Source organism: Lutjanus erythropterus, chromosome 16 (genome assembly GCF_056507025.1).
Source record: "Lutjanus erythropterus isolate fLutEry1 chromosome 16, fLutEry1.hap2, whole genome shotgun sequence".
NCBI classification, from domain to species: Eukaryota; Metazoa; Chordata; class Actinopteri; order Lutjaniformes; family Lutjanidae; genus Lutjanus; species Lutjanus erythropterus.
Genome location: NC_139332.1, coordinates 13,676,286 through 13,703,349, shown reverse-complemented (window position 1 = coordinate 13,703,349; position 27,064 = coordinate 13,676,286). Strand labels below are relative to the sequence as shown.

Sequence of the window (27,064 nt, the reverse complement as noted above, 5' to 3'; positions counted from 1 at the left end):
TGGACAGATCAAACACAAGGTCCAAGCAGTCCTCTGACTTTCCACCTCAAAACTTTGGCACAGGAGCTTGGTGCCACTGGGACAGAAGTAAAGGAAGACTTCTCAGAATTTTTCAGTGGACAGAGCTTTTCAAAATTCACCAGATAACTCAGTGGTAAGGTAAATTCAATCGTCTTCATATTTCTTCTACTCCTAATGGCTCATGAGTTGATAGCAAAAACATAAAATAATAATAAAAAGTTATTAAACAACCACTTGGTGGCTCTACTGATAACACGCTTTAATATGTTCAGCATATCTCAATGGGGCACTTGTGTGTTTGTACCTGTTACCATGGAAAACGTTCAACTTAAACTGTGTGATGTAACAAATACTGCTGTCAACCCAGAGATTATGAGACAATGGGCCCCTGGGCACAGGCAAGAACCCCCTCACCTCTGCTATAGAAGACTAGACCCTTTGTAATTGTTTAACACTACTTCTAAGTGCTTTGCCTTTTTTAGGTGTTTTGCATTTGTTTGTAGTTGTTTTCTGTCTTTTCATAGCCTTTTTATGTATCTTAGTAGTTATTTTGTGTCTCTTTTGACGTTTTGTATCTCTTTATAGTTTGCTTCACTTTCCAACAGATTCTATTAACAATTATTTCAAACAGAGGCACAGACTCAGGAGCCTGGTTAGTCCGTTCAGCAATCCGTTTGTCCGGCAACTCTTGTCTTCTCTGCTTCTGTACTGTCATTGTTATTAAACCCATTATTTGCCTTACATATGTTATAGCCTACTATGAAACCCCTGGGAAACACCAAACATTTTCAAGGAACATGTGCACATGTGCATCTGAACAATTATACTGTGTAGTCTAGTATAATACTGTAGTCTAGTGCAAAGTTTTGGCCTTGGTTTTGCAAGTACGCTGACAAAAGCTGAGCATCCGCAGCTTTGGAAACATGGAAGTTTATTTACATGCATGAATTGAAACTATTAACGATCTGTAATAATAGGAGAAATGAAAAGAGAAGGAGCTGAAAGAGGTGAGCCAAACTAAAGAGACTCATTTCCATTCCCCACATGATACAGAAGAACATTACATTTTACAAAAGGTTCCTCTTTATTGGTTTGGGTCGACCTGAACAGCCAGAAAAAAAAAACCCTCTTTACAGATGATTATATAAAGAACAATAAATAATTTCTGTTGATGAAAATAAATCAGTCATTAAATCGCTGACACCCTGTGGAAAGTTGACAGTGGCATAGGAGGCACATTCGGACTGATTCGTTTGGAGAAAAAGTCGTTATATCTGTAGGAACTTTTTATTACTCACTGAATTCATTAACACAGGATTTTTGTTGGTGCATATCGTAACCCATTTCTTTTTCTCTACATAATAATCAACACACATTTACAAAGATTTACAGCACTGCATTGTGGGAGATGGGAGTGCCCATCGGGATATGCTGTTGCCAGGCAACAAGAGGAAGAGATAAAGCTAGTCGTTAGTTTCTAAAATGAGACTTGGGTAGAAAGCAGGGATCGGAAGGGGAGACGGGGGGGGGGGGGGGGATAATGTACACATGAGGTAAATCAGGGATTTCACTCAAGCTCACAGATAAAACAAACTACATTTTACAATACAGTACAATACTGAGTGTAAATTTAGGCTTCAATCATTTATTGGTCCTTTTTGTACACTTTTAAGGCAGGGAATTAAACCTTCAAAACACGTCTCAGACAAAATATTGCATATTATGTAAAACCATTTAAAGTGACCACGGTGTAAAAGAAAAGCACCTTTTCACCACTCAGCTTCTCTCAGCTCATAGATACTGTGGTGGAGGGAGACAAGGAGAGGCAATATGAATCTGTTCCTCTGTCGCTGCTGGAACAGGGCTGGGATATTTGGATGGGACTGACACTGACATCATCCAAAAACACTAGAGGATTCAGAAGGATGTGGGTGGCTGTGAGCTGCTGTTGTCATGGTGATGGCGGGGGGATTAAGATCAAGAGTATGTCCCACCAGTCAAAAACTTCAGGTTGTCAGTTTCGGGAGGGGGCGCTACACACCCAGTCACTATTATTATCATCCCCCACCCCTCATTCTCGATGTTGTCCTACTGAGAAGAGCGGTCTCTCTCCTCCTCTCTTCCTGTCTCTCCCCCTCTCTCCCAGGTGTTGTCAGCTGCTGATGGAGAGACGGGGCTCTCTAAACATTGGGTCCTTTGATTGTTCCCGCCTCCTGTAGTCTTGGGGATGTGTACGCTGACGCAGCCAGACACATCGCCGCCTCACAAAAGCCTGGGAGACCTGGCGCACCTGCCTTACCGGGGTGACCGGGCTCTCCGGCTGCTCCCTGAGGTCCTCTCTCTCCGGGCCTGCCATCCCGAGCCACGCCATCAACGCCAGGAGGACCTGTGGAGGGAGAAGTTTCAACATTAAGGAGGGATTTTTACTGATTTCCAGAGGTCAAGATGCCTAATTTGAGAAATGTGCAGTGTAACATACATAGTAACATAATCTTGATCTATAGTTAAACAATACTGTCTAGTTTGACAGATTGATCTGAGTTTTAGGAGCCTCGGTTCAAAACCGTCTTGTTACCAAATCTGTCATATAACAGTGAAATAGTGCACTGAAACATGTTTCTGAAAACATTTCCAGTTTCAAAGTGAGGAAAACGCAATGTAGTAACATAATCTCGATCCATATTTGATCCATTGACATATATAAATATGGACAACATGACAGCTCCCAAAAAGTGAGGCCAAAACATCTGGATCGCCTCCTGGTGGCTGGCTGTAGTATAAGGTTATAATTTCTGCCCCCTCCATGTGAGTAAATAGGACATGAGGCAAATTAAAACATCAAAATACACATCAAATTACTTCCTTTTGTGAACGTGGTTTCTGTCATTTTAGGAAGTTTTATCATGCTGACATCTGTTCAGGTGTTTATTTTCCTTAAACGTTTGGTTTTAATTAATAATTTGATGCTATAAAAAGTGGGTTTCAATCACACTGCTAACGACTGAGTCAACTGGTGTCAACTCTGGCTCCAAGTGACGTCAGATGACGGTGCTTGTATTTGGGATATTTTGGTTTCATATCTATACAATCTGTGAGAACTGATAGCGTTATCAATCTTTATTTATGTCAATGATTTGATCAGCACTGCCTAATTTTCCAGTTTGATCTGGGCTTTGTGAGCAGCGTGTGCTCAAAGACCAACTTCACTGAGTAAACAAAGCGTTCATTTGTTTTGCTCTGACATGCTGGTGGTCTACTGCGACCTCTAGTGGCAGCGACTGTCACTTATAGCACCTTTAAGTTGCCTGTATGTGTGGAGGGGTACGTCTGTTTTCCACAGTTTGAATTAGAGTGTACTGTTGCAATCCTATTACATTCTCATTCAAGAGCATCTGTTAAATGACTGGAGTTAATGATGCTTTTAAAATGCCTTTGAGCAGCCTCTCCCGTGGCAAGAGCTGTAATGCCAAGTCCTTCAGTTCCTTATTGTATCCTCACTCTTCTTAACCTCTGGTGAGAATTACACACTGCTTTACATTCCATGTATCTGCGTTAAGCTTGAGAGGCTCCAGCTCTTACCTTGTATTCCTGGGGGTCCTGGTGGTCCTGGGTGGGCTTTACCGGGATCTCCTCTTTGTCCCTTTGGCCCTCTCTTTCCTAGGGACAACAAAAGAAGATATGGTCAGAAGGACCCAGAAAAAAACATTTTCAGCTGTGTAGTCATCATATTAGAGCTGAGCAATAAATCGAAATTTTAACGAAATCTCAATATGGCCCACAGCAATTTTGTTAAAAATTACCACTTTGAATGAAAAGTTGCTGTACTGCCAATGTCCTGGCCTACACGTCATATTCTACAGACTTAAGCAAACATCTTTGTTTGGTACCGATCCTTCAAGACACCATAATCACTTTATTGTCTTTTTTTTAAAAGTTGCAACTATTAATCGATTAGTCGATCAAAAGAGAATTGGCAACTATTTTGGTAATTGATCAATTGTTTCAGTCATTTTTTAAGAAAAAATGTCAAACATTTGCTGGTTCTTGCTTTTAGACTAAATTGCTGTTGAATGATACCAATAATGTAGGATTGATTTGAATTGAGTTAGATTTTTTTCAGCACTGTATCATAAGTGTATTGATACCCTTCTGTCTATTTCTACCTTTAAGTCCCGTGTTTCCAATCTGTCCAGGTGCTCCAATCATGCCGGGAATGCCGCGGGCACCAGGTAAACCATGTGGCCCCTGGGGGCCAGGTGCCCCTGGAGGTCCAGGAGGCCCAGGAGGACCCATTACACCAGCTCCACCAAGCACAGCCCTCTTGGCGCTCACTGCCACTGCTGCTAGCCGCTCTGTAACAGAAGAGACAGCATCATCATTTTGATTAAATTACCTTTGATGACGGGCAACTGATTGCTCAGGAGATGAAAGTGGGGAAATGAGCTAATGTAATCTCCCCTATGGACATCAAAGGTGAATATTCAGGTCTAGACACTCACCCTGCAACATCTTCAGCACCACTTCAATAATATGCTGGTCGGATGCATCACGTCCCTGGAGAGGAGAAGAGGAAACTAACTGAGCATCGCAAAGAGACAGCAACCGGCTGAGTGCATTAATCAATATGTCCTATGCATCATAAATGTGAACGAGAGTGAACTGAACTCACCGGTGATCCCTGAATGCCTGGCATGCCAGGAACTCCTCGTTCTCCATTGAGTCCCCTAGGTCCGGGCAGTCCTGGTGGTCCTTGGTCTCCAGGTTTACCAGGGTCTCCTGTGGGGCCATTATGTCCAGTTTCCCCCCTGATTCCTTGCTGTGAAGAGAGGAGCATTAAGGAGAGGGGATTTTATGGAGAGTAAAAGACCAGTTAAGATTGATGATATTGAAGGAATCATGTGGATAATTTGAAATGCAGTCATATGAGGTACTTAGTACTATAGTACTTTCACTAGATAGCAGTTGACATACCTCCAGTTTAGAGAAGCAGCAGAGAAACTGCTGTACAAAGCTAAGCAATGCACTGCCATGGACAGGGTCAGCAGCAAAACTTATTCAGCTCAAGTGTCAGCTATATTTCAGATATTTTCAGCAATTTAAATTGCAATCAGGCAGCCTTTTCCACCAAAAAATGCTGCTGCAGAAGCCAAATATCACTCTCGACAAAGCAATCAGACTCCATATGGAAAAACAGTAATGTTACACTGCATAACACGGGGCCCCTGGACCGCCACTGCCTCAATCTATTAGTTTGTCTGTGTTGTTGTGTGGCTTCAGTGAATCCCAACTAAACTTTTAAAACACCAAAGTCACACAATAATACAAACAGTGGTAGAACAGGAACTCCCATGTTCTGTGAGATAAAATTGATGATTTTGTCCATGGAGTTGAAGAGTCTGTCTGACAAAAGAGTGAAAATATTCTAAATATAGCATATGCTTAAACTGATTTTTTAAGGTGGACCTTTATTAAGGGGCCAAAATATGTTTTATTGCTGACCCTGTCCACAGTAGTTCAATGCTTAGCTTCCATGTTGATGCTCCTCTCTGCTTTTTCAAACTGGGTGCATGTCGGCCAGCATCCACTGTAGCTAACACACCATTATTGATAAGTGTCTTATGCAACCCTACTTCAAACAATCCAAACTAAAAGTAAAAGAAAAAAGAAAAATCCAAGAAAAAGAAAGGGGAAAAAAAGCATTTGTACTGAGCAGTTAAAAGATTTCAGTGCAGCACAACCTCACCTGTCCTTTGGGTCCCGGTTCACCAGACAAACCCTGTCACAGAAGACACAGAGACTTTGTCATTTCCACATTCATCACCTCCATCTATCATTTCCGCCTCAGAGACACTCATTGAGCAATAATTCAAGAATGAATCTTGTAAATGAATGTCTAAAAATGCTGCTTCAAAGAGCCAACGTGCATCATTGCTTCACTGTCATGTAAATAGCTCATTTGCCATCTGGATTATTATGGGGATTTGTATGCAAATTCAAAAACAGACTTCCTCTTCTTCTTAAACTTCAGTGTGGTTATGATATTTTCTGCTATATATCATTTTGCTTTGATGCCTTTGGAGCCAAATGTTTAAACCTCCTTATCTAAAGCCTGCAAGTTTTGGTGTTTTGTAGATTCAAAGACTTTTGTGCCTCTTTTATAACAAGAAGTTTGAAACAGCTTTAGGTTGTGCAGTAATGATTTTTACCTTTTCACCTTTCTCGCCAGCCAGTCCCTCAACACCGGGATCACCCTAAACCCGGCAGAGAGAAAAAGATCAAGACTTACAGCATACAATAATATCAGATAAGCTTATGACAATCCAGTTGAAAAGATCAAAATTGCTACTCACAACGTCTCCCTTTGACCCAACTTTGCCTTGGAAGCCCTGCAAAGAAAGAAAGATGGGTTGAGTGCATGTAAATGTGGTCAAATTTAGATTATAATATCCTCCCAAAGGGAAAAAAGAACTAAATATTGATTCTAGTCAGTGACACTGCAGATCACAAAGTAAGAAAGATGTTGTCTCATCTCTGAAACATGGAAGATGAGGATGCTTAGATTATCATTTATATTGCTTATTTATATTGCTCGCCTCATTCAGTGATTTACTGTGGATTCATGCCTTTTATTCATGGGTAAACACTGCCCCCCATGGATGAGTCTGGAGAACTAAATTATGATTATGAAGCGTGCTGGAATACAGGAACAACACGTTTTACAAAGCACAAACAGACCTTGTCTCCCTTGGTTCCACTCAGACCCTGAGCACCTGGAACACCCACTGGTCCTCTTTCTCCTTTGTTTCCCTGTTAAAAGACATTAGAGTTTATGTATTAGAGTACATCCGCAAAACAAATATGTTTTTCGACAAAGAAATGCAGAAAAGCAACTTACAGACTTGCCGACTATCCCCTGTGGCCCAACTTCTCCCCGCTGGCCTCTGTCACCCTGTAGAGATCAGGAGAGGTGAGTGTTTGGATCATAGTTGCAGTTTTTAGTGCTTCCATGTAACAATTCTGAATTTGTACCTTTGGTCCAGGAACTCCTTCCATACCGGCCTCACCAGGAAGACCAGGCTCACCCTAGGAGATTGCAGGTCAAGTACAATTATTCGTCATACTGCACAATTGACCTGGAAAAAAGCCATATTTAGTGTGTATGTTGATGTGTTACCAGAGGTCCAGGGGCGCCAGGCATGCCAACATGGCCCCTAGGTCCAGGCTCGCCCTAAAACAAAGGGAGGGGAATGATAAGAGAAAGGTAAGAAATTTAAGTTCTGCTGCCAGTGGTCTTTCTCACATTAGAACAATGACAAAAAATGTTAGCTATCTGACCTGACCTGTGTACGTTTAGTCACATTCGCCGACTTTCTTCCTCACTCTCTGACATATCGGTTGTATCCTGTGTTTCTACGCAAGTTATAGCAACTAGACACTAGCAGGAAATGTGCTGTTACCTTGAATAAACTATGGATTTCTCTGTGTCTGTCCAAACATTTGGGATGATGTAAGTACACAATTCAACAAAATATATAACATAGGTTAAGTTGATTTTAGATCTAAAAGGCTTACCTTAGCTCCAGGTCCTCCCTTTGCCCCAGGACTGCCAGGCAATCCCTACAGACAGAATTAACAAGACTGAAATTAGAGTAAATCAAAGTCTGTATCTTGGATGGCCCAGTGGCAAGGATGCAGTATTTATATAGAGAGATATAGTTGCAACATCCTTGGTTTCATTCCAGCTGGAAAACTCTTCCCTGTACACTACTGAATAATGACAAAAATGCCAAAGAAAAAAGTTGCATCAGAACCTTGTAATCTGACACTATATTCTACAGCAGGGGTGAAGGTGTCCAACTCATTTTAGTTCATGGTTATAGTCCATCTCAAGTGGACTCGACCTGTAAAACCATTGCATAATAGCCAACAAACTTTTCCCTTCTTTTTCTTATTTGCTGCTGTATAAGTTTTCTGCAGCCTTCAGCATGTCTTCACAAAGAGTAGGCTATGACTTTGATGCTGATGCTGTTTTGTTAGCAGTAACATAGCTAGCTTTCACAGCTCAATTGCTGATATTTCAGCTACAACTAAAAACAAGACTCCTCAAACGTGCTGATTAATTTATCTCCACAGCTCTTAGTTGTCCCTCTATTCTTCACCATGATGAACTGAACACACGAAGCACACTGGCTTCCCATTCACTTCTACGAAGAAAGAGGGATTTGTCCATTTTTTATGGAAAACCTGACACACACAGAGACATTTTCCACTGGCACCGTCTGCATGAACAGCAGCCTGTGCTAGTGTTGTGTCACGCTGGCCTGTATGTAAGCATGTCAGATCTATTGTATAATAGCAAACCAGCACGGGACCTACTACTCTACTCTACTGTAAGACAGCACAGCCCCCAGTGGACAAATCGGGAATAGCAGTGAAAGACTGGAATTAATGACTCCATGCAAAGGGCCCTTTGGAAGTCTGGTTCTGACCTATGGCCCATATGTCTGAGACCCCTGGTATACAGTCTATTTCATATATTTGAAATACAGACCCTGAAAATGCAAGTGGTAATAAATGTGCATATTAGTATGTGGGTGACTATGTCTGATATAATAATAAAAATAATGAAAATAGGCTGAGCTGCAGTGCAGCTATCAGCATATACTTTGCAGCATGTTTCCTCCTTGCAGTGATTGTGTGTGTGTGTGTGTGTGTGTGTGTGTGTGTGTGTGTGTGTGTGATGGTATATCACAGTAGGGCATAAAGCAGGGTAAGTTATAGTGTTTGAGTTTGCAGCAGTGTTAGTGTCACCGCAATGACCACACAGTAAAGTGTGCATCTCATGCTCCATTACCCCTTAGTCAGAATGACGTACACACAAACAGAACCACACACACACACACACACACACACACGAATACACCCAACGGTCTGATTGTGATAAATCACTCGCAGTGGGAGGGAGAATGCTATTTCAAGGTGGTTTAAATTCTAAAACAGTGTGGGTCACGGGGTCACTGTTAACCTGGATGAGCGCCCAGAAAACAAAACGTACCAAGATTTACAGACAGCATCACGCTGGTTCCCCCTGTCTGTGTTCTGGCTTCGTTGAATTGAGGAGAACAGATTGACCCCCCCCCCCTACGTGTTCTGAGTGACAATATGCATTTACAGACGAGCCTTATTTGCATGTGTCTTCGGTGGCGTTGCTGAACAATCCTCAAACATACAGTTTCCCAAATAACTACACTGAAGGATCACTCACCGCTGCTCCCTGAGGACCAGGAGAACCAGGCATCCCAGCCTGGCCAGGGCCGCCCTGCAGATAAAAGAGAACAGAAGAAGAATAAATTGCCATCTTGAACAGAGACTCGACTTTCTCATCATTAACATGGCTGGCAACCTCTTACCTTGATTCCAGGAATACCAGGTGTGCCATCTTTTCCATCAATCCCCGGCAGACCCTGAAAAAGCAGGCAGATGAGTCAATGGACTTCATTTGGCACGCTCGCTGAACGACACCGCAACTGTGCAGCGCACAAACAAAAGTGTGTTCACTCACATTCTCTCCTTTTTTGCCAACCGCACCCTGTGGGCCCTGAATGCCTCGGCTGCCCTGCAGAAGATAACCGAACCAGTGTCAGTGTTTTCTCAAAGCACATCAGGATCACTGTCCCCATTCAAGTTCTGAGACACATTTCATCCTTTTTCTCTCTGACAATAAACATCAAGACAAAAACACCAGCAGAGTCACCTACTTTGTCTCCCTTGTCTCCTGCCTCTCCGGGTGGTCCCTGAGGCCCCTCCTCACCCTGAAAACAACACAGAGACAGGCTCAAAGGTGTTCTGTGTGCAGGCTGCAGCTACATTCAGAGAAATAAAATTGGTTCTTTTTGAACAGGCGAGGTTCCACACAGACGCATTTGCCTCTGAAGAACCCTTTTTAGAAGAGAAGGATTGTCAAGGGTTCTTTGTAAGACTAAGGGTTCCGTCATCCAAAGAACCCCTTTTGGAAGAAGGAGTTCTTCGAGGATGGTTGAAATCCTTGAATTGGAGCATAAAATGGTTCTTGATAGAACACCATGGGTGGGTTCTGGATCATACCCTTGGAATATTAAAAAGCTTCTCTGTTGAACCCCCTGGGTAAGTTCTAGATAAAACCACTGGAATATAAAATGGTTCCTCGAGAACCCCATGAGTGTGTTCTGAATAAGACCCTTGGAGTATAAAAAGTTTCTCAATAGTACCCCTTGGGTAGGTTCTAGATAAAACACCTGGAATATAAAATGTTCTAAGAGAACCCTGGGAGTGTTCTAGATGAAAACCACTGCAATATAATAGGGTTCTCGGTAGAACTCCCTGGGTGGGTTCTAGATAACACCTTTGGAATATGAAAGTTTTTCGGTACAACTCCTGGGTGGGTTCTTGTTAACACCCTTAGAAAATAAAAAGGTTCTGGATGAACCCCCCAAAGAATGTTCTTGGTAGAACCTTCACACAATAGAGGGGTTCTCTGTAGAATGTCTCATAGAGGGCTCTGGGTTAAACCTTTCACAGGTTGTTCTTGGTATAACCCTTTATGTTGAGCTCTAGGTTGAACTCTGAAATAATTCTGAGTGGAACCTTTATCAAAGGTTCTACCAGGAACCAAAGAGGAACCTTTATGTTTGTAATTAGCATCTTTGTGTCTAACAGAGAAGACATGTCCTCTGTCTTGGTTCTGCAAATTTGGGGGATTTTAACAACATAATTTGTTGTTATGTCGCACAATTACACACAAATTATACATGGTGTCTTTTTATGGCTGTTTCTAATATTTATCTTAGACTAAGTAGCTTTTAATGAGCAAAAAAGCATTTTTATTGAATTATTTTGTCCTTGATTCCTGTTCTCTTAAAATATGTGAAAAAAAAGCTCTGGTAGTTTAGTGGGAATATTTGAAACTGTTTTCAATAAAAAATGTAATTGTTTCAAGTATTTTCTAAAATCAAGTAAAAATTTTCCTTGACCCTAAAAACATCAACCTGTATCATCCTTTTGGAAAATTCTTGAGAAAATTTTTTTTCTACAGGAAAGAGGAAGAAATATTGTTAATGCGTGAGACAATTACATTTTTCTTTCAAGATAAACTTTCACAGCTCACCTTAATAACGCTGAGATTTTTTTTTTTTACAATGTATACGCAAAATAAAAAAACTAAATAAATTGAAACTTAAAAAAGGCTTTATAGGCTCCGACACTCCATTTAGACTGTTATGTAGGCTGATAAAATTTTACAGAGAATGTAATTTAATGAGTTTATTAATATGAATGAATTTATAAAAACCTTTGGTCCTTTTTGGTCAAAATAGAGTTGGGCTCTTGACTTCATCATATCTAACATCCTGGCTAAAGGCCTGGCTGTGTGCACCTGTTATATATGAGTAATCAAGTCAGTTTGAGTGTGTTAATGTGTGTGTGTGTGTGTGTGTGTGTGTGTGTGTGTGTGTGTGTGTGTGTGTGTTCTTACGGGAGGCCCAGGAATTCCTACAGGTCCGTTGATGCCCTTGTAACCACGAGGCCCCTGCGGGAAAACAAAAAAGTGCCATCAATCACTTCAGATCAGGGAGGATGCTAAGTCACGCTAGCCTACTATTCATTGTGATAAAAGGGTAATTAGCACTTAACTCACTTCACTAATGGGAGCTACACAGAGAGCCAGCCACTCTTGCTTTGGCACTAAGCCGGGGCGCTAACTTGGCTAACGCGGCTAATGTTAACAGTAAGACGGATGGCTACAGCGGATCATTAACTACAGATGGAGGCACCGTGGACCCAGACAACCCCAACTCATTAGAGGAGGGGAGAGATTTGTGTTAGCATCATTTCCATATGTCCCCATTGCTGGTAATGGATGGTGTTTGTATAGTGGGGGCAGGTCTGGCTGCGCCTCCTCGGTGCTCATCTAAGAATGAGAACAACCTCGTACCCAAAGAGAAAGAGGACAAAAAAGTTATATGTGATGAAAGAAAAGAGACGGCGGTACTCACTGCTTCGCCTTTAGGACCCATCATTCCTGGATAACCCCTCAGACCCATCGGACCCTGAGAGGAAGGCGAGGAAAAACAGAGTCAGACAGAGACTGACCCGTGACCATGACTAGACATAAAGCAAACGCGATAACACTATGTTTTGTCAAATAAAGATAACACCATGAGAAAAAAAAAAAAATACAATTTTAGCTTTTGTTTCTAACTTGGCCAAGTGATTAAAAAAGTTAATTTCACAGCGTACCGGAGGTCCTGGGATGCCCTGTTCCCCAGAGATGCCTACTTCTCCCTTGGGACCCTATTGGAGGAGAGGAAAATGAACAGGCTGATTAGTTATTCTCATTCTGTGCGGCTCCCTGTTGCACAGCTGCCTGCGACCAATCATGGCACATTCAAACATTTTCACAAAGCTGTAGGAGGCCTCTCGATTCTGTGTACATGTCCAGAGTGTGACCTGAGAAACTCTGAGCTGAACATAAAATCCAGCTGAATCCGGTCCGTGATGCTTGCTGGCTGATTCTAATGTCTTAACTGGTGTCTGATAGTTGTATAGCAGTAAACTCTGAACAGAATAAAAAACAGTAGAAAACGATGATTGTGGTTTTGTAGAAAAGTTAAGGGCTGTAACTAATAGTTCAGCATATAACTACCTGCAAAACTACAAGTTCTGGTTTTAACATTTCTGTGTACAAATTTAACAGATGAGATACATGTTAGTGAGTTTTAGGGATGTTGAAAGTGATATTTATCACCTTTGGACAGAGGCAGGCTAACTGCTTCCCCTTGTTTCCAGTCTTTATGCTAAGCTTATCCTAAGCTTACCTCTTGTCTTTATTTACACACTTAACATGCAGACAATGAATGTATCAATTTCTCATGTAATGTTCAGCAAAATAAATGAAATAAAGTAAACTTGCTGGACACAGACAAGCAGGACCGCACTAAAATCAGGAGAAAAATTTTGAAAGACGGCTTTGAAAAACTTAGATACAAAGTATTGTTATCTGGCTGTCTGTTTTAGTATTTGTGCTTATTTATTTGTCTGTGCTTATGCATTTTTTTTTTTTACAGTTCTTTGTTTTTTGTTTTCTCTTCGTGTTACTGTTTCACTTTTTGTGCATTTGTGCTTATATGCTTTTTGTCATGCCTATGTGCTTTTTAATGTATCCTTTAATGTCTTTTTACATGCCATCAAACTGATTTTGTCTGTGTTTATGTGCTTTTCATCACCCTGCCAGGGACTGCTGATGAACCTGTGTGGCTAAAACTGTCACATTTACATGATGTGCTCATGATAATTAATGTGCATTGTCATTTTGTTAAATAAAATAAAAAATACTACTATTAACTATTAATTTAAGAAGAAGAACAACAAAAAAGGCTACTGGCATCAGTAATCCCATTTACTGTACTTTGCTCACCATCATCATGTCATGTTTCTCATTGAGGTCAGTAAAATCCATCCAAAACAAAGCTAGGATCATTAACTCGTTTTAGTTGGTCTAGTTTTATATTTCAGCAGCTTTAAGATAAATGTGATCCTTTTCTTGCTCAGTATTCTGCTTGTCTTTGGCATCACACGGTCATCAGAAAAGATTTTTCATAGATGGTATGTGTTTTACTTTGAACAGCTCGTGGGGATGTAAACAGCTCGTGCTGGTGATCTTTAAGATGAAAAAAATGGAGAGCAGCAGCACAGTGCAGTCTTGAGTCATGGCAGGTTTTCTAAAATACTTGTAAAATACTGCTGGGAGGAGCGGTAACTTGGTGCATTGAGTGTTTTGAGTGTCTAAGGCTCCTTGTGTGGGAAGATCAGAGGCTAATTCCTGGGGCCTGGCTAGCCGCTCCCCTGGAGCCGACTGTGTGCTCATTAGCTCTGCTTAATGCAGCAAGGTGAGAGAGCTGCGCGAACCCTGACTCTCTCATCCTCCCCTTCATGTACCTGGCTCTTCACCACCCCTTTCATCTGGCTCGCTGCATGCTGACTGCAGAGCCAGGGCCAGGCCTGACTAATCGCAGCCAGATTAGTGCCAGTCATGTGCCTCGGGGGGCTTCATTAGAGCTAATCCTTGCCTCTGCTGGTCCAGAATGGTGCAAGACTGTACAACATGTACATGTTTGGGTGTTTGAGTGTATCTGTTGTAGCAGAGACTGTGCAGCTCACCGTCACTCCTATGCTACCAGGGTCTCCGAGAACACCAGCACGTCCTTTGTGTCCCTACAGGGCAACAATCAGTTAGAAGGGTGTCATAACAATTTTGTAATGCAACATAATCACTGATGCTGTAAACACTATGCTTATTCCTTGAGGGCGACTTGAAACCAACAGACAGACTGCTCACCTTGACTCCTTGCAGTCCCTGAGGGCCTTTAAGTCCTGATGGACAGTTAAGAGGACACTGTTGACAAGAGAGGGAAATATATGGATTATGAATAGAGAAGTCAAAAAACATTTGCAAAAGAGGCAGTATCACTTTATATTAGTGTACCTGTAATAAAGTTAGTTAATAAATAACAATATCCTTATAAGATGCTCTATAACATTAATATGTGTAATTCAGACTATATAACATTTGCATTATGCATTTTGTGGCTGCTGGATCTTAAGTGTGAACAATTCTTATTAAAGTAAATACAGTTAAATCCTTATTAACAGTTAGCCATGATTTTTATTTTTAAATTACTGTTATTTTCAGGCTTTTTGCCTTTATTGGACAGTGACGGAGAGAGTAACAGAGGACGTCTCAGGCTGGATACATAGAGCGCTCACTCAATCAGATGAGCTACTAGTGCACCACATGCTCTTTGAAGCCCTCAATAAACTCAATAAATGTGTTTGTAATGCTATTGTATACAGTTACAGGAATCTCATATGGCTTGTATTATGTACTGTTTCTTAAAAGTGCTAATAATCTAACAATTAACGTGTTTATTATGCTATTATTAACACCTATATAGACTTATTAACATCTATTCACGTTAATAAGGATCTTATAAGGGCCTTATTACCTGTTAACTAACGCTTATTAAATGCATCGTAATATACAGTGTACAGTGTTGAAAGGGCAGGTCTTTAGATCTTACCTGGAAGTCTGCACTGCCTTCTTCACCACCAATAAACTTGCCTGGAGGACCCTAGATGGACAGACAGATGGGCAGTGAGACAGAAAGTCACCAGGTCACAGTTGTCTCCACTTCCCAGAGCTGAGCCAGCACTCTCTCTCTCTATCTATCTATTTCTTCCTCCATCTTTCCTTCTCTCTGTTTATAGATTGAGTTAAAAGGTAAAGTATCTCTACAGGGGATGATGTATTCCTGCAACAGTCAGATGAGACAACCCACTGATCTAATGGGGGTTTATTTACCCTAGGACAGCACTAAAGCTAAACAAATACATTCCCCCGGGCTGGGAACATCACTCTCAATGAAGACACCTCCCCTTCTTGGAACCACTCAGAGATGCACATGGGAGAGTACATGCACCATTGGAAAATAGACTTGAAAGTGTACCGCTCAAAATTGTTTGTGGTATTTCACCGCTCGCTGTCTGTTGGGACCTGTACGAGCTGCAGTGTGCAAGGTGCTTTGGTATTATACAGTACACTGAAAAAAAAACCATTAATTGCTGTTGGTTTTGCAGTACAGGAAAAAAATATCATGAGTAAATGTGATGCTGAGTTTGTTGTTGCTTTACTTTCGCACTGTGATTCAATAATATATAAGGTAACTGCAATTAGATTGATGTCAGTATATGCTTGATTAAGCCCAATGAGCTTCTGGTGGCTCATTTATCTCTCACTCTGTCGCACAGCTGTTCTCACCGATCTCACTGAAAAGATATGAAAAGATTCACTGTGACATCAATTAAGGCTAGACATTTGCAGTGTTGTGGAGCAGCGAACTGCATGTAATTGAACTAGAAGTTGAGCTACATTTTGCAGCAGATTGATGTTAGTCTAGTTACATTCATGTTTGCATACTGACTTAAGTAGTTAAACTACTTGTTTTTCAATACTAGCTTATTGCAGATATGTTAGTATCAGCAAAAGTCTTGGCTAACATGACACTGAAATGAAATGAAATGGAAATCGTGTTGCATTTACATAGTCTTATTACAAGAGAGTTTATCTTTCATCTGTAAAATGTTCTGCATTGTACAAAATAGGATGTCTACAAAATGGTTTGTGTTGTGTATTTATGTAATAAAAATCTGCCAATATTTATATATATAGTATTATATTATATATAGATTTTATAAACACAAATATGAATATTAGTTTCAGTAGTTATTTCTATTGTTGCTGAAGCTAACTACCCAGTTCTCTTCTACTCTAACTAAAGTCATGTTGTTCCCAAACATGAACAGTGTGCAAGAAGGAAATTATGGGTTCTAATGACACTTTCTGCAATATGTGTAGTATATTGAAAAGATTCTGGGTATAGATTTACAAAGACTGGACAATGTTACAGGGATACAGTGCAACGCAACACAGTAGGTAGTTTGTTCTTAGAAACATGGATAGTCTGAAGATGAATGGGTAAATATTTACAAATGGCAGTGGATAACTACATCCTCACACATTTGGGTGGACAAACATTATGAGATTCTTCATCACTTATGCTCAGAAGAGATATCCAGGTGTTGGAATGAATTGTTAGAGGTTATCATTATAATTTTTTCTTGGACCTCTCAAAAATGACTTCCATGAGAATATTACTTATCGAAGGGAAAAAAGCCCTGACTAGGAAGCGGTTACAAACAAATGCCTATAATAGGGAGACTAGCATTTTCTGTAAAAAACAAAATGAGAAATTTAGGGGATTGTGGTCAAAATGGATTACATCATCGCACAGAGTTCAGACCTGCATTAACTGAAATTGCTATCGTCACTGGACTACTATGGAGACTATGTGACAAGGAGAAGATTTTTATGGATAAATGAGTGTGTGACATTGTTTTGTCCATAGTTACTTACAATAAAATGAAAGGGAGAACAATAGAAGGAATTTATGGTTTATTTAGAATAGGCCTAATGCAATTAGTTGAGGTATGTTTATATTATAATAGATTTATGTAAATGTACTCAATTATCTTTTAAACCTGGACTGTGAATGAGCACCCTAATAAAAATATTATTATTATTATATTCATCCCCACTACAACAACATGATTATATTTTAACATCAAGATCATCTTTATTCCATGACATATCAGAGAGGAAGATATCAGACAGATGTCCCTGGTGAACACTTACTGGCTTGCCAGGAGGTCCAGGAAGTCCTGGAGGTCCAGGTGATCCCATGAGACCCTGAATGAAGAAAAGAAGCTGTGAATAAGGAGCTGAAAATATAACGGTGTTTCTCATAGCTTATAACCTGTTTATAAGATGCCGTAAGTCATGAAATTAGGAAAATAAACTGAAGCCGGTGTCCTACCTTTGGTCCAACTGGTCCAATTTCACCTGGAAGACCGATCGGCCCTGGAGCACCCTAGACAGAGACGCAGAGAGCAGAGAGAACAGTGTGTACACATGCCACCAACCACAGAATGGTTTCAAAGAGAAGCCATTAAGTGATAAGGACATAATTGTATTATACCACACGAGCTACTTACAGACAGTCCTGGAAGGCCGGGTCCCTGTGTGGACAGAAGGGACAAGGGGTTAAATTACTGTATAACAAGTGGAACCAATCCGTCAAAGTATCAATTAATGTCTGCGAAAGCCAATTAATAACAAGGGCGGTAATTCAGTGATACGTGTGTACAGTGTCAGAGCGCAGGGGTAAACAGTGCTCAAGAAGAACAAAGAGACAGAACGCAATCAGTTTATGTTTGCTGTGTCTTTTGCTCTGAATTAATTATAAACAAAGTAATTAAGTAAGTAAGCCTTGTTGGAGGAAGAACAGCCCACAGGGCAGGATCTCCAGTCTGAGGCAGCTGGGTGTACGAGCACAGCCCCCAGACAGGACGCCTGCTAATGCTAAACAAAGGATTTAACTAATAGTGTTGCATTCAAGCATGACATTGGATGACTCTGAACTTAATGTTGGAATATACTGCATGATGCCTGATAGATGGACTCTGAGCGCCCCCTAGTGGTGACAGACTGCGTTACAGCTGATGTGCACCGCACTGCTGGATTGATCAACCTTGCATTTGCTAATGTGCATAAAGTCAGCGGTTGCATTTAATGAAAACACATTAAACATGAATCATTAATAGCATGTTTCGTCTTTGTGGAGGCCTGTGTGTGGGAATAAGGCTCATGTCAGCTGTAGGAGGCATATGCCACATCTGGGCAAACTGAACCCAAAAGGGGGGCACAGCTGGTCAGGCATTCAGGCATGAAGAAAAAGGGACTCAGGAGGTTGCCTTATGAGACCAGCTGGGTTACAATATGTTTGTTAGGAAACTGACTAGGCTTCAAACAACGCCTAATTCTGCCCGTCATAACTCATTCTCATAAGTATCATGACAGCCTTGTTATCAGACACAATGTTATGTAATTAGTCACACTGTACCTTATATAGATAAACACTAAGTACATTTACTCAAGTACTGTACTTAAGTACAATTTTCAGGTGTTTCTTCTGAGCCACTTTATTCTTCTTCATCACTACCTTTCAGATGGAAATATTGTCCTTTACACTCATCTAGATTATAGCTGTATAGAAATATGTTTTTATACTACAGTGATTGACTTTTTCTCTGAAACATGCTACTACAAAGCCATGTTTGATCCTGAAATGAGTTCTTTATATATTTATTTTGGTAGGAAAACGTCGTCTTATTTTCATCTGTACCAACAGAATGGACTTTAAATTATGAATCAGTGGGAGACATCTCCCTCCTTAAAATACCCTGGCACTGCATGAATCAAAGTCATGGATCATAAGATTTCAAAGAACGATCATGAACAAAAAGGACCCACAGATCTTGATACTGCAAAGTAACCCAGCCTCATTTCATGTTTTATTTATTCTACACGATGACCCTGTCTGTTGCACCCTGCTCTGCCTGTTGTGTTTTTAAAAAGCAAGAAAAAACCTTAGGCTGTGCTTCTAATATACAGTGTATTAAAGATTAAACCAGCAGTTCCAAACATTTTTTGGCTTGTAATTGCTTGTCATGTTTAACATGTCTGTGGCCAAAAAGAGGTTTCCCTTCCACACTTCTGAGATGGTTTTGTTAAAATAACATTTTACATAAAAGTAAAGTCCAAAACATGATTACAACTGTGTAAAGACCCCTCAGATTTATTTGACCCCTGAACCCAGATAGGGAACCACGGTGGCTATGAAACTTGAGCAAAACGTGAAAGGCCCTATCTATAGTCAGTGCTTGGTTTGATCATTCTGGGCCGCTATAGAAACATGGTGGCCTCTGTGGAAGAGTTTTATGAAACTTTTTACCTGTTCCACTCTTAATGTTTCCAATTGGTATTAATTTCGGCGCCGCTGTCTCAAGGACAACTGGATCACTTTCCATTTTCCTCAGAGCTTTGCAGCTACCAGCCACATAGGACACACTGCATTTGTTTCAAAAGTTCCATAAAGAAATGATCAACACCCATTTGGAAATAAAATACAAGAAAGACGCATGTTGACTGAAAAGGTGAAATGAACTTTTCATAAATTGATATCGAGTATTAACGTAGTTTGAGTATTGCTTTACGCAGACAAGTAAATACAGCAGGAGTTGATGTTGGGGTGGAATGGTCAGTAGAAGAAAACATCAGCGCCAGTTTATTCAGTCATTTAGTCCAGAATGGAGATACGAAAGTGGACAGAAATTCTTAATATGCGATCGAGCCCTCGTTTTCCTGGGAGATGATGGGAGAGGTGGCAGACAGAAATGCAGAGTGACAGGGAGGCTTTTAGGGAACCAAACCTAACGCAAATGGTGTCATTATTCTATGGCTGCTATATTGTGCAATCAGCATTTATCTCATAATGATAGTTAAGCAAAAAACTTGTCTAATGTCTGTTTAAGTAAAGAATTTGAGGTATTTATTCCACATGAATGAAAACATATATGATATTCACTCATATCACTCATATTATCATACCTACTATGATAACAAAGAGGTGATACATAATAAATAGTTTACTTACAGGGGCTCCGGGTTCACCACTTGGTCCAGGCTGACCCTGCAGACAACAGAAAACAACAATATAACTAAAGTAGTGAAATGGTTAGACAAAAATAATGAGGATGATATCCTCATGGCCTGAAATTAGCTAATCTGACATTCAGTGTTATACAGAAGGTGAGATAATATTTCATTCTTCTATTTATTCTCCTGTAAGCAGTGATTCAGTTTCATGCTTAACAACACAATGACAAGATAATAGAAACATGACCCTGAGACTTTTTTTTGTGAAATATGAAATCTGTTCTAATCATCTTTGCAGGTGGAGGCTCAGACACTTGCCTTAGGGCCTGGGCTCCCAATAGGACCTCGATCACCCTTTGCTCCAATCAAACCCTGGAGACAGACAGAAAGAGATGTTATACTAGACATTTACAGTACATAGAGATCAAAACGTTGAAGGAGGTTAAAAGTAAATGATCAGTTACCACTGTGCTTTCCACAGGCTATATGTGACTTGAATTCACCCTGGAATAATCAGACTAATCGCACATTTGATCGAAGTTGACACTGTTCTTGTAAGTAATTAGGAAACAAAACCCAGATTGAGATTCCAGGCCGGATTACTGGTTAAACCTCTGAGGAATGCATGCAAGAGTGTGTTTGTGTGAGTGTGCTTCAGTTCAGCATGTGACCAAGACTTTTTTCTCGTCCAATCAAGACTAAAGCAGCAACTTGCATTAGTACAACTGAGACCAGAAAGGCTTCAGCAGAATTAATATCAGGTAGATCAATAACTGAAGGGCCCCAAAGCTATAATCAACTCATCTGTTTGTCTTTATCGCAACTCCTCACTACCTGTGATTACTACAGATTGAATAGGTGTAATCAGTGAGGGATAATGGGTTTGACATGACGTATATTAACCTCAAAGTCAAATAAGCTTTCACTACTAATTCACTGTGTTGACAGCAAACCAATAGTTAGGGTTCGAGGGTCAGGACAATATTTCTGTCACTGGATAATAAAGACCCAGCCCACAGAGGGGAAAGTCTAAATGCTTTAATGTGAAAATAACTGTACAGTAGCTCAGTGCACCTTAACAGTTTTGTTTTCATTACAAATCTCAAATTAGAAAAAAGAGCTATGAGATATTGCAGAAAGAATAAGCAGAGAGAAATGTGAAGCATTAAAAATGCTTTAAATATTACATTAAAGCTACAAACAAAGGCTGAACGCTAATGACTTTATAATGACTTAAATATACTCTATGGAGTCTTAATATAAACAGTTTTGTTTATATTCAACATTCCTCATCAAAACCCATTGTGCACATCCTTATGGTGTAATATATTTAAAAAGCATCTGCAAAGCCAGACTGTGTCTGGAATACAGTCAAAATCTTTAGAAGAACTGAGCAAGTGGATCTTAAGTTTTGATTGTTTTAACAGACTACTACTACTTTCATGCTTTCAGGTCCTAAATGTGTAGTGTGGTAAAAAATTTAACAGCCATTGTGCTCACATGTAAACAGCTGCATCTTCATGACAACTGAACAAACTCCACTGCTGATGAGAACTGTGCAACACTGCTGAAAGCTCAGGAAGGAACTCTGTAGGTGGTCCGTTTTTAAATGGACCTCTACAGTCAGCACCAAGATTATTATAGTTAACTAAAACTGACTAAAAAGTAAAAGTAGGTGAGGAAAAAAAATAATTTAGTTAACTGAAAGAAAATAAAATGTAGAGTTATGAAAGAAAAAAACTGAAAAACTGAAATGATATTATGCATTTACAAAACATCCCCACAGATTATCATAAACCACTAAAAGTAATACTTATATTAAGAAAAACTAAACATTTTAAACAATAAAAACTAAACTAATACAACACTTTAAACAATAATAAAGCTGAAATGAGAATAGCCACTCAGGTGAAATGAAGTGAATTGAAAGAGACATTAAAAATGAAATAATAAAAGAACAAAAACAAATGAAAATGCAAAACTGTAACTGTAACTGTAACTCTGATCAGCACTGATGTCTCACATCCCTCCAAACACTGGCATATATGTGTAATGCTGCACATGTGTTGGTGATAATAAACAACACAGGGAGACACTCATCAAAACAGCAACAGCGCCACTAGTGACCAGAAGTACTACAGAGGGTACCTTTAAACTTTGGATATCATTCATTTTTTAACACTGTTTTGCATCCTGGCTGTCCTTTGTTCATTTTATATTATTTATGACACCCTACATTGACTATTTTTCCATTTAAATTTGATCATTAAGTATTCTAAAAAAAAACAAAACAAAAAAAACTTTACTTTTTTATTACAGATTCTACATTTACTATATTCATAACTCCTTGCTCCAAACATCTTACTGGACATTTAATATTTTAAACATAAGGTCTTTAACACACATATTTGACTGTTTTCACAATGTGTTTTGATTAGAAAAAATACAGCTCTGTTAAATTATGTTTCGTTTACATTGTTGCTGGGTCTCATTTTGCTGTTCCTGTGGGATTTCTTTTTGTTTTCTCCAAGTTTATTGTCTTATTTTCCTTATTAAGCTGTTTTTGCATTAAGCCTCCCAGAACGTTTCTTTTGGGAAGCAGTTTTTGTTTTAATTTCAATAGCACTTTCAAAACCCATTCTCTCTCTCTCTCTCCCTCTCTCTCTCTCTCCCTCTGTTTTATTCTTTCTCTCAAACACACCAAACACCGACATCAGTCACTTACATCAATGCCGTTCTCTCCTGGTGCTCCATCAGGACCTGCCTCTCCCGGCTCTCCCTTTTGTCCCTATGATGAGACAACCAAACAAACATACAAACAAACGCACAAACAAAAGACACACACAAACACTGTTGTCATGGCTAAAACCAAGTCTGAACAAGTCAAACATCAAAGCTTTTGTAATACAAATTCTAACAAAGACAGAAGAGTACAAACTTACTGGTGGACCGGGGGACCCAGGAGGTCCTTTTTCTCCCTGCAGAGAGACAGAGTGGACCTGTTAAACCTTTTTATTTGGCATTTGTTTATTTAACAGAGAATGGGCTTTGGACATACAACATACAAACCATCATGACCCTTTAAATTTGTAAAAAAAAAAAAAAAAAAAAAAAATTAATTCTGCTCATACTTGTGGTTTTTTATCACCACAATGTCCTTTATCAGGTGCTTATAAGCCCTGTTATGCAGCCAACAACAGTTTTCCAACCTTATCATTGCTGTCAGAAGGTAACCTTGTATGTCCAAAAACTGTTACTGGTCGGGAAATAAAAAATACCCTTTTAAAATAATTTAACACTGCATTGTCAAAGATAGTAGATCTTTTCAATACTTTTCTGATTGATTAAACAAAAAAAACAAAAAAAACAAAAAAAAAAAAAAATATATATATATATATATATACATATATATGGATACCTGACAAACAGTATGTGAATTACCTGGTTAATTTATGGTCTAAAGAAATCATCAGGAGTCTGTGTGTGTTTGACTGGTTTGGGTACATCACAAAAATGAACATCAAGGGAGAAGATGAGAAAGTTACATTGCCACTAAGATGGTCAACTCAGCTCTGCATTAATAATGCAAAGACTGAATGCAGCATTTATGAAAGATTACAACATTAACATCATGTTCTTCCAGGCAGAGACACATGTTCAAAGACTCCAGTGATTGTGGTGTCAACACGCTTTAGATGAAGTCTAGAGTTCTTCTACAAAGGCCGGATTCTCCCTCATGTTGACATCCCACCTCTCCTGTGGCAGAGACCCAAAAGGGAAAAACCACAGTGTAAAAAGTGGAGGGCGGGTTTCATCGTCCAGTGAGGACCAAGAAACATTGCTCTTTTTCTCTGCAGTGGGGGTTGTTAATGTACTCACTCACCCCAGCTGAAATCTGGTGACAACCAGAGTTGGGTCAGATTACTCTGAAATTTAGTCAGTTTTCAACCACAAATTACACAATCCATAATCCATTGGATTACAAAAAATATAATCTGATGTGAATACTTTGGGTTACTTCAAAATCAAACACTTAAAATACTGCATCTTAAAAAGGACGCAGCCACAAATTGAAGTACCACTATTATTCTATTTTCCCTTTAAACATTTCAACGCAAATAAATAAAATTTCATCTTTTTCTTTGTTCTTTTCTCCCCTGCCAGCTCCACCACAAAGTGGAGCATTTGTCTAATAATCTCTGTATGTAAGATTGTGTTTTCATGAGTTATTAGAGCATTTGGTTTTCATGAAAAAAAAAAAAAACAATGTAGCAACCAACAGTGTAGCTATAATCTAATTAGACATTATTTATCAAATGTAATCTGGGTTGACTATGGTTCTTAATTGCTGTAATCTTATTACACAATACAAATTAAAAGTAATCAATTACTCCTTAACCCTGGGGACAACCTCATGCTGAGAACTCAATCAGTCACACGTTAAAATGCATAATGATCATATCTGGGGATGTATATAACGAAGGTGGTGCAGTAAAATTAAGGATCACAGACTTTTGCAAATAGTTCAAACACATTTGCTGATCTAAACAAATAACTAATCCAATTTCATTTTGCATCATGGAGCAGACACCAAAACTTTTGCAGGCAGCTTGTGTTCTGGTCCACTCGCCCAGCAGCCTCCATTTACCACATATTTATCCAGCCTGTGTGTATTTAACCCCGAGAACATCTTAAATGTATCATATTACTGCGACACACACTCAGGATAGAGGCGAGGGTCCCTTCTCAAAGACCCCTCTCTCTGCTGGGAACAGAGCTCTTTTGTGCCGCTGTGTTTTCATTTGCAGCACCCTCTGCTGGTAAGACTGCAGCACTGCAGAGCAGCTCAGGTTGGTATTTCTCCAGCACAATGATGCTCTTTGTGACAAACCTGCTGGGCAAACCTGTGCGGACGGATACTCACATCAATGCCATCTGATCCAGGGGTGCCGGAGGCGCCTGGTGGGCCGGCCTGGCCCTGAGGTCCAGGTGGACCCCTCTAAAACACACACAGGAGGATATTTTAAATCAAGTTGTGTAATGAAATGTACAAATATCACAACAATATAATAAACAGTAATATTCAGTAGCAACATGAATATTATGCTGATACTGTAGGAGATAATACGACAAAGTTGAAATACTAAAACATGTATGTCATAACTTTAGGTTCATTAATCCAAAACAATGTTCTCAAAGCATTCAAATAGTACTGAGTAATAGTACAGATTGTTAGATACCAGTCAAGTTGGCAATAATAAACAATGCAACTGCAATCAAAGTAGATAACATAAATATGTGGTAGAACCAAGAATTGAAAACACTAATAATCAATTAATCATTAATAATTAATTAAATACAAAATACCTTTTTTCTTTTTTTCTCATTCACTCCCTCATTTTAAACTGTCCTTATTCCACAAATTACTCTGCCAGGCAGATTGATGTCAAATGAGGCACAATTCCTATGATTTCTATCAATTAATTATTGATTAATATATTTTTAACTCATAAAATTCTTAACAGCAATTAATCGATTAAATTATTAATCATTAACATCCCTATTGTAGATGTACATCAAATGTGTATATCATGGCTGAGTTACTCTACTGTGTCCATTGGCATCAACTTGTATGAAAACGTAAAAAAAACAACACAAAAACACAAAAAATGAACCAAAATAAGGACATTTTTAAATATTTGTGTTTAAAATTGGTGTAGGAGAGTGGTAAAAACAAAGGATCGAGGAGGAATGTGGAAGGAGGGGTCATGAGACTGGCACTGTTTAGCCTCCACCACCCCCGCCTCACCTCCTCCCTCCATCCCAGTGTCTTATTTGGCTGTCTTCAATATCATATCAGCGGGTCAGTCAGTCCAAAAAACAATTCTGAATCCAACTTTGACTTCTTTTGTTAAAAAAAATGTGTTAAACCTAAAAAATGAGAATAATCCTTCAAAGTGAAAACCCATCCCAGTTAGGGATGTCCAGTAGATAACATGTAGGTGTCTGTTTGAATAGGGGCTTTCAAGCCTGTGTGTGTAATGTGTGTGTTTGTGTAGTGTGTGTGTGTATGTGTGTGTGTTCCTCCATCTGCTGGGTTTGCCCATGAAAAAATAAAAGAAAATCTTCATGTTTTCTTCCATTCTTCATTGATAAAAATCTTCTTGGTCAGGTAATGATAAATCCTTGCCTTCAATAGTAGCTCCTCAGTTACATCTTTGAAAGAGATAAGAGTCCGCGCACGATAAGGATGATAATCCACAGAAGATAGTCCCATTTCATTTTGTTTCCACTGCAGAAAAACTCATCTCAAGCTCATCTTTCTTTTACATGCATGCAATAACACCAGGTGGTCACCACAAACAGACCTGTGTTGCATTTTTATCACTTCAACCAGCACCAACCTGAAACATCACCTCAAGACATCCAGCGCCTGTTTCCAGGGGCCCTTATGCCCACTGAACCCCAGAATAAAGAAGCTAAAGCCTGAGCAGAGCAGGTCTCAGTCTCCCCTGTGTCCACTCACCACTTGGGCCAGAGCCAGGCACAAGGCCTGCAGGATCACCCAGGTCTTCAGCAAGGCAGAGAGAGCAGCCATGGTCCCTCTCCCCCGTCTGTCTCTCCTCGGTTCACCGAATCCTCTCTTCTCGCTCCTCTTTCCGCTCCCTTACTCCTCTCCAGGCCGGCACAGCGCGGAACTGGTGGAGCAGAGCTGTCCGAGAGGAAGGAGCGGAGGGGGGGGGTTTGGTGGTGGTGGGGTCTATGTGCACTGCCCCGAAAAAATCCACTCAGGAGGAAGTGAGGAGAGAGCTGAGAGTGGAGGAGAGGGATGGAGGGGTGGAGGAGGGGAAGGAAGAGGACAGAGAGAGAGGTGTAGTCCTGCCCCACAGACGGCCC

General features: G+C 39.9%; 1 protein-coding gene across 1 annotated transcript; it reads right to left on the bottom strand.

Annotated features, from left to right (window-relative positions):
- Positions 1-1,081: 1,081 nt before the first annotated feature.
- On the bottom strand, positions 1,082-27,064 carry col9a2 (procollagen, type IX, alpha 2). The gene is made up of 32 exons (XM_084738714.1): positions 26,694-27,064; positions 25,092-25,166; positions 23,110-23,145; positions 22,893-22,955; positions 20,486-20,539; positions 20,166-20,201; positions 17,665-17,688; positions 17,487-17,540; positions 17,306-17,359; positions 15,135-15,185; positions 14,393-14,449; positions 14,215-14,268; positions 12,295-12,348; positions 12,051-12,104; positions 11,531-11,584; positions 9,780-9,833; positions 9,584-9,637; positions 9,432-9,485; positions 9,287-9,340; positions 7,594-7,638; positions 7,196-7,249; positions 7,051-7,104; positions 6,917-6,970; positions 6,757-6,828; positions 6,372-6,407; positions 6,228-6,272; positions 5,765-5,797; positions 4,691-4,837; positions 4,521-4,575; positions 4,185-4,373; positions 3,601-3,678; positions 1,082-2,407 (listed from the first exon to the last, which is right to left on the bottom strand). Exons 1-32 carry the CDS (start codon positions 26,763-26,765, stop codon positions 2,202-2,204), a joined length of 2,076 nt encoding a protein of 691 aa, XP_084594840.1. The 5' UTR covers positions 26,766-27,064; the 3' UTR covers positions 1,082-2,201.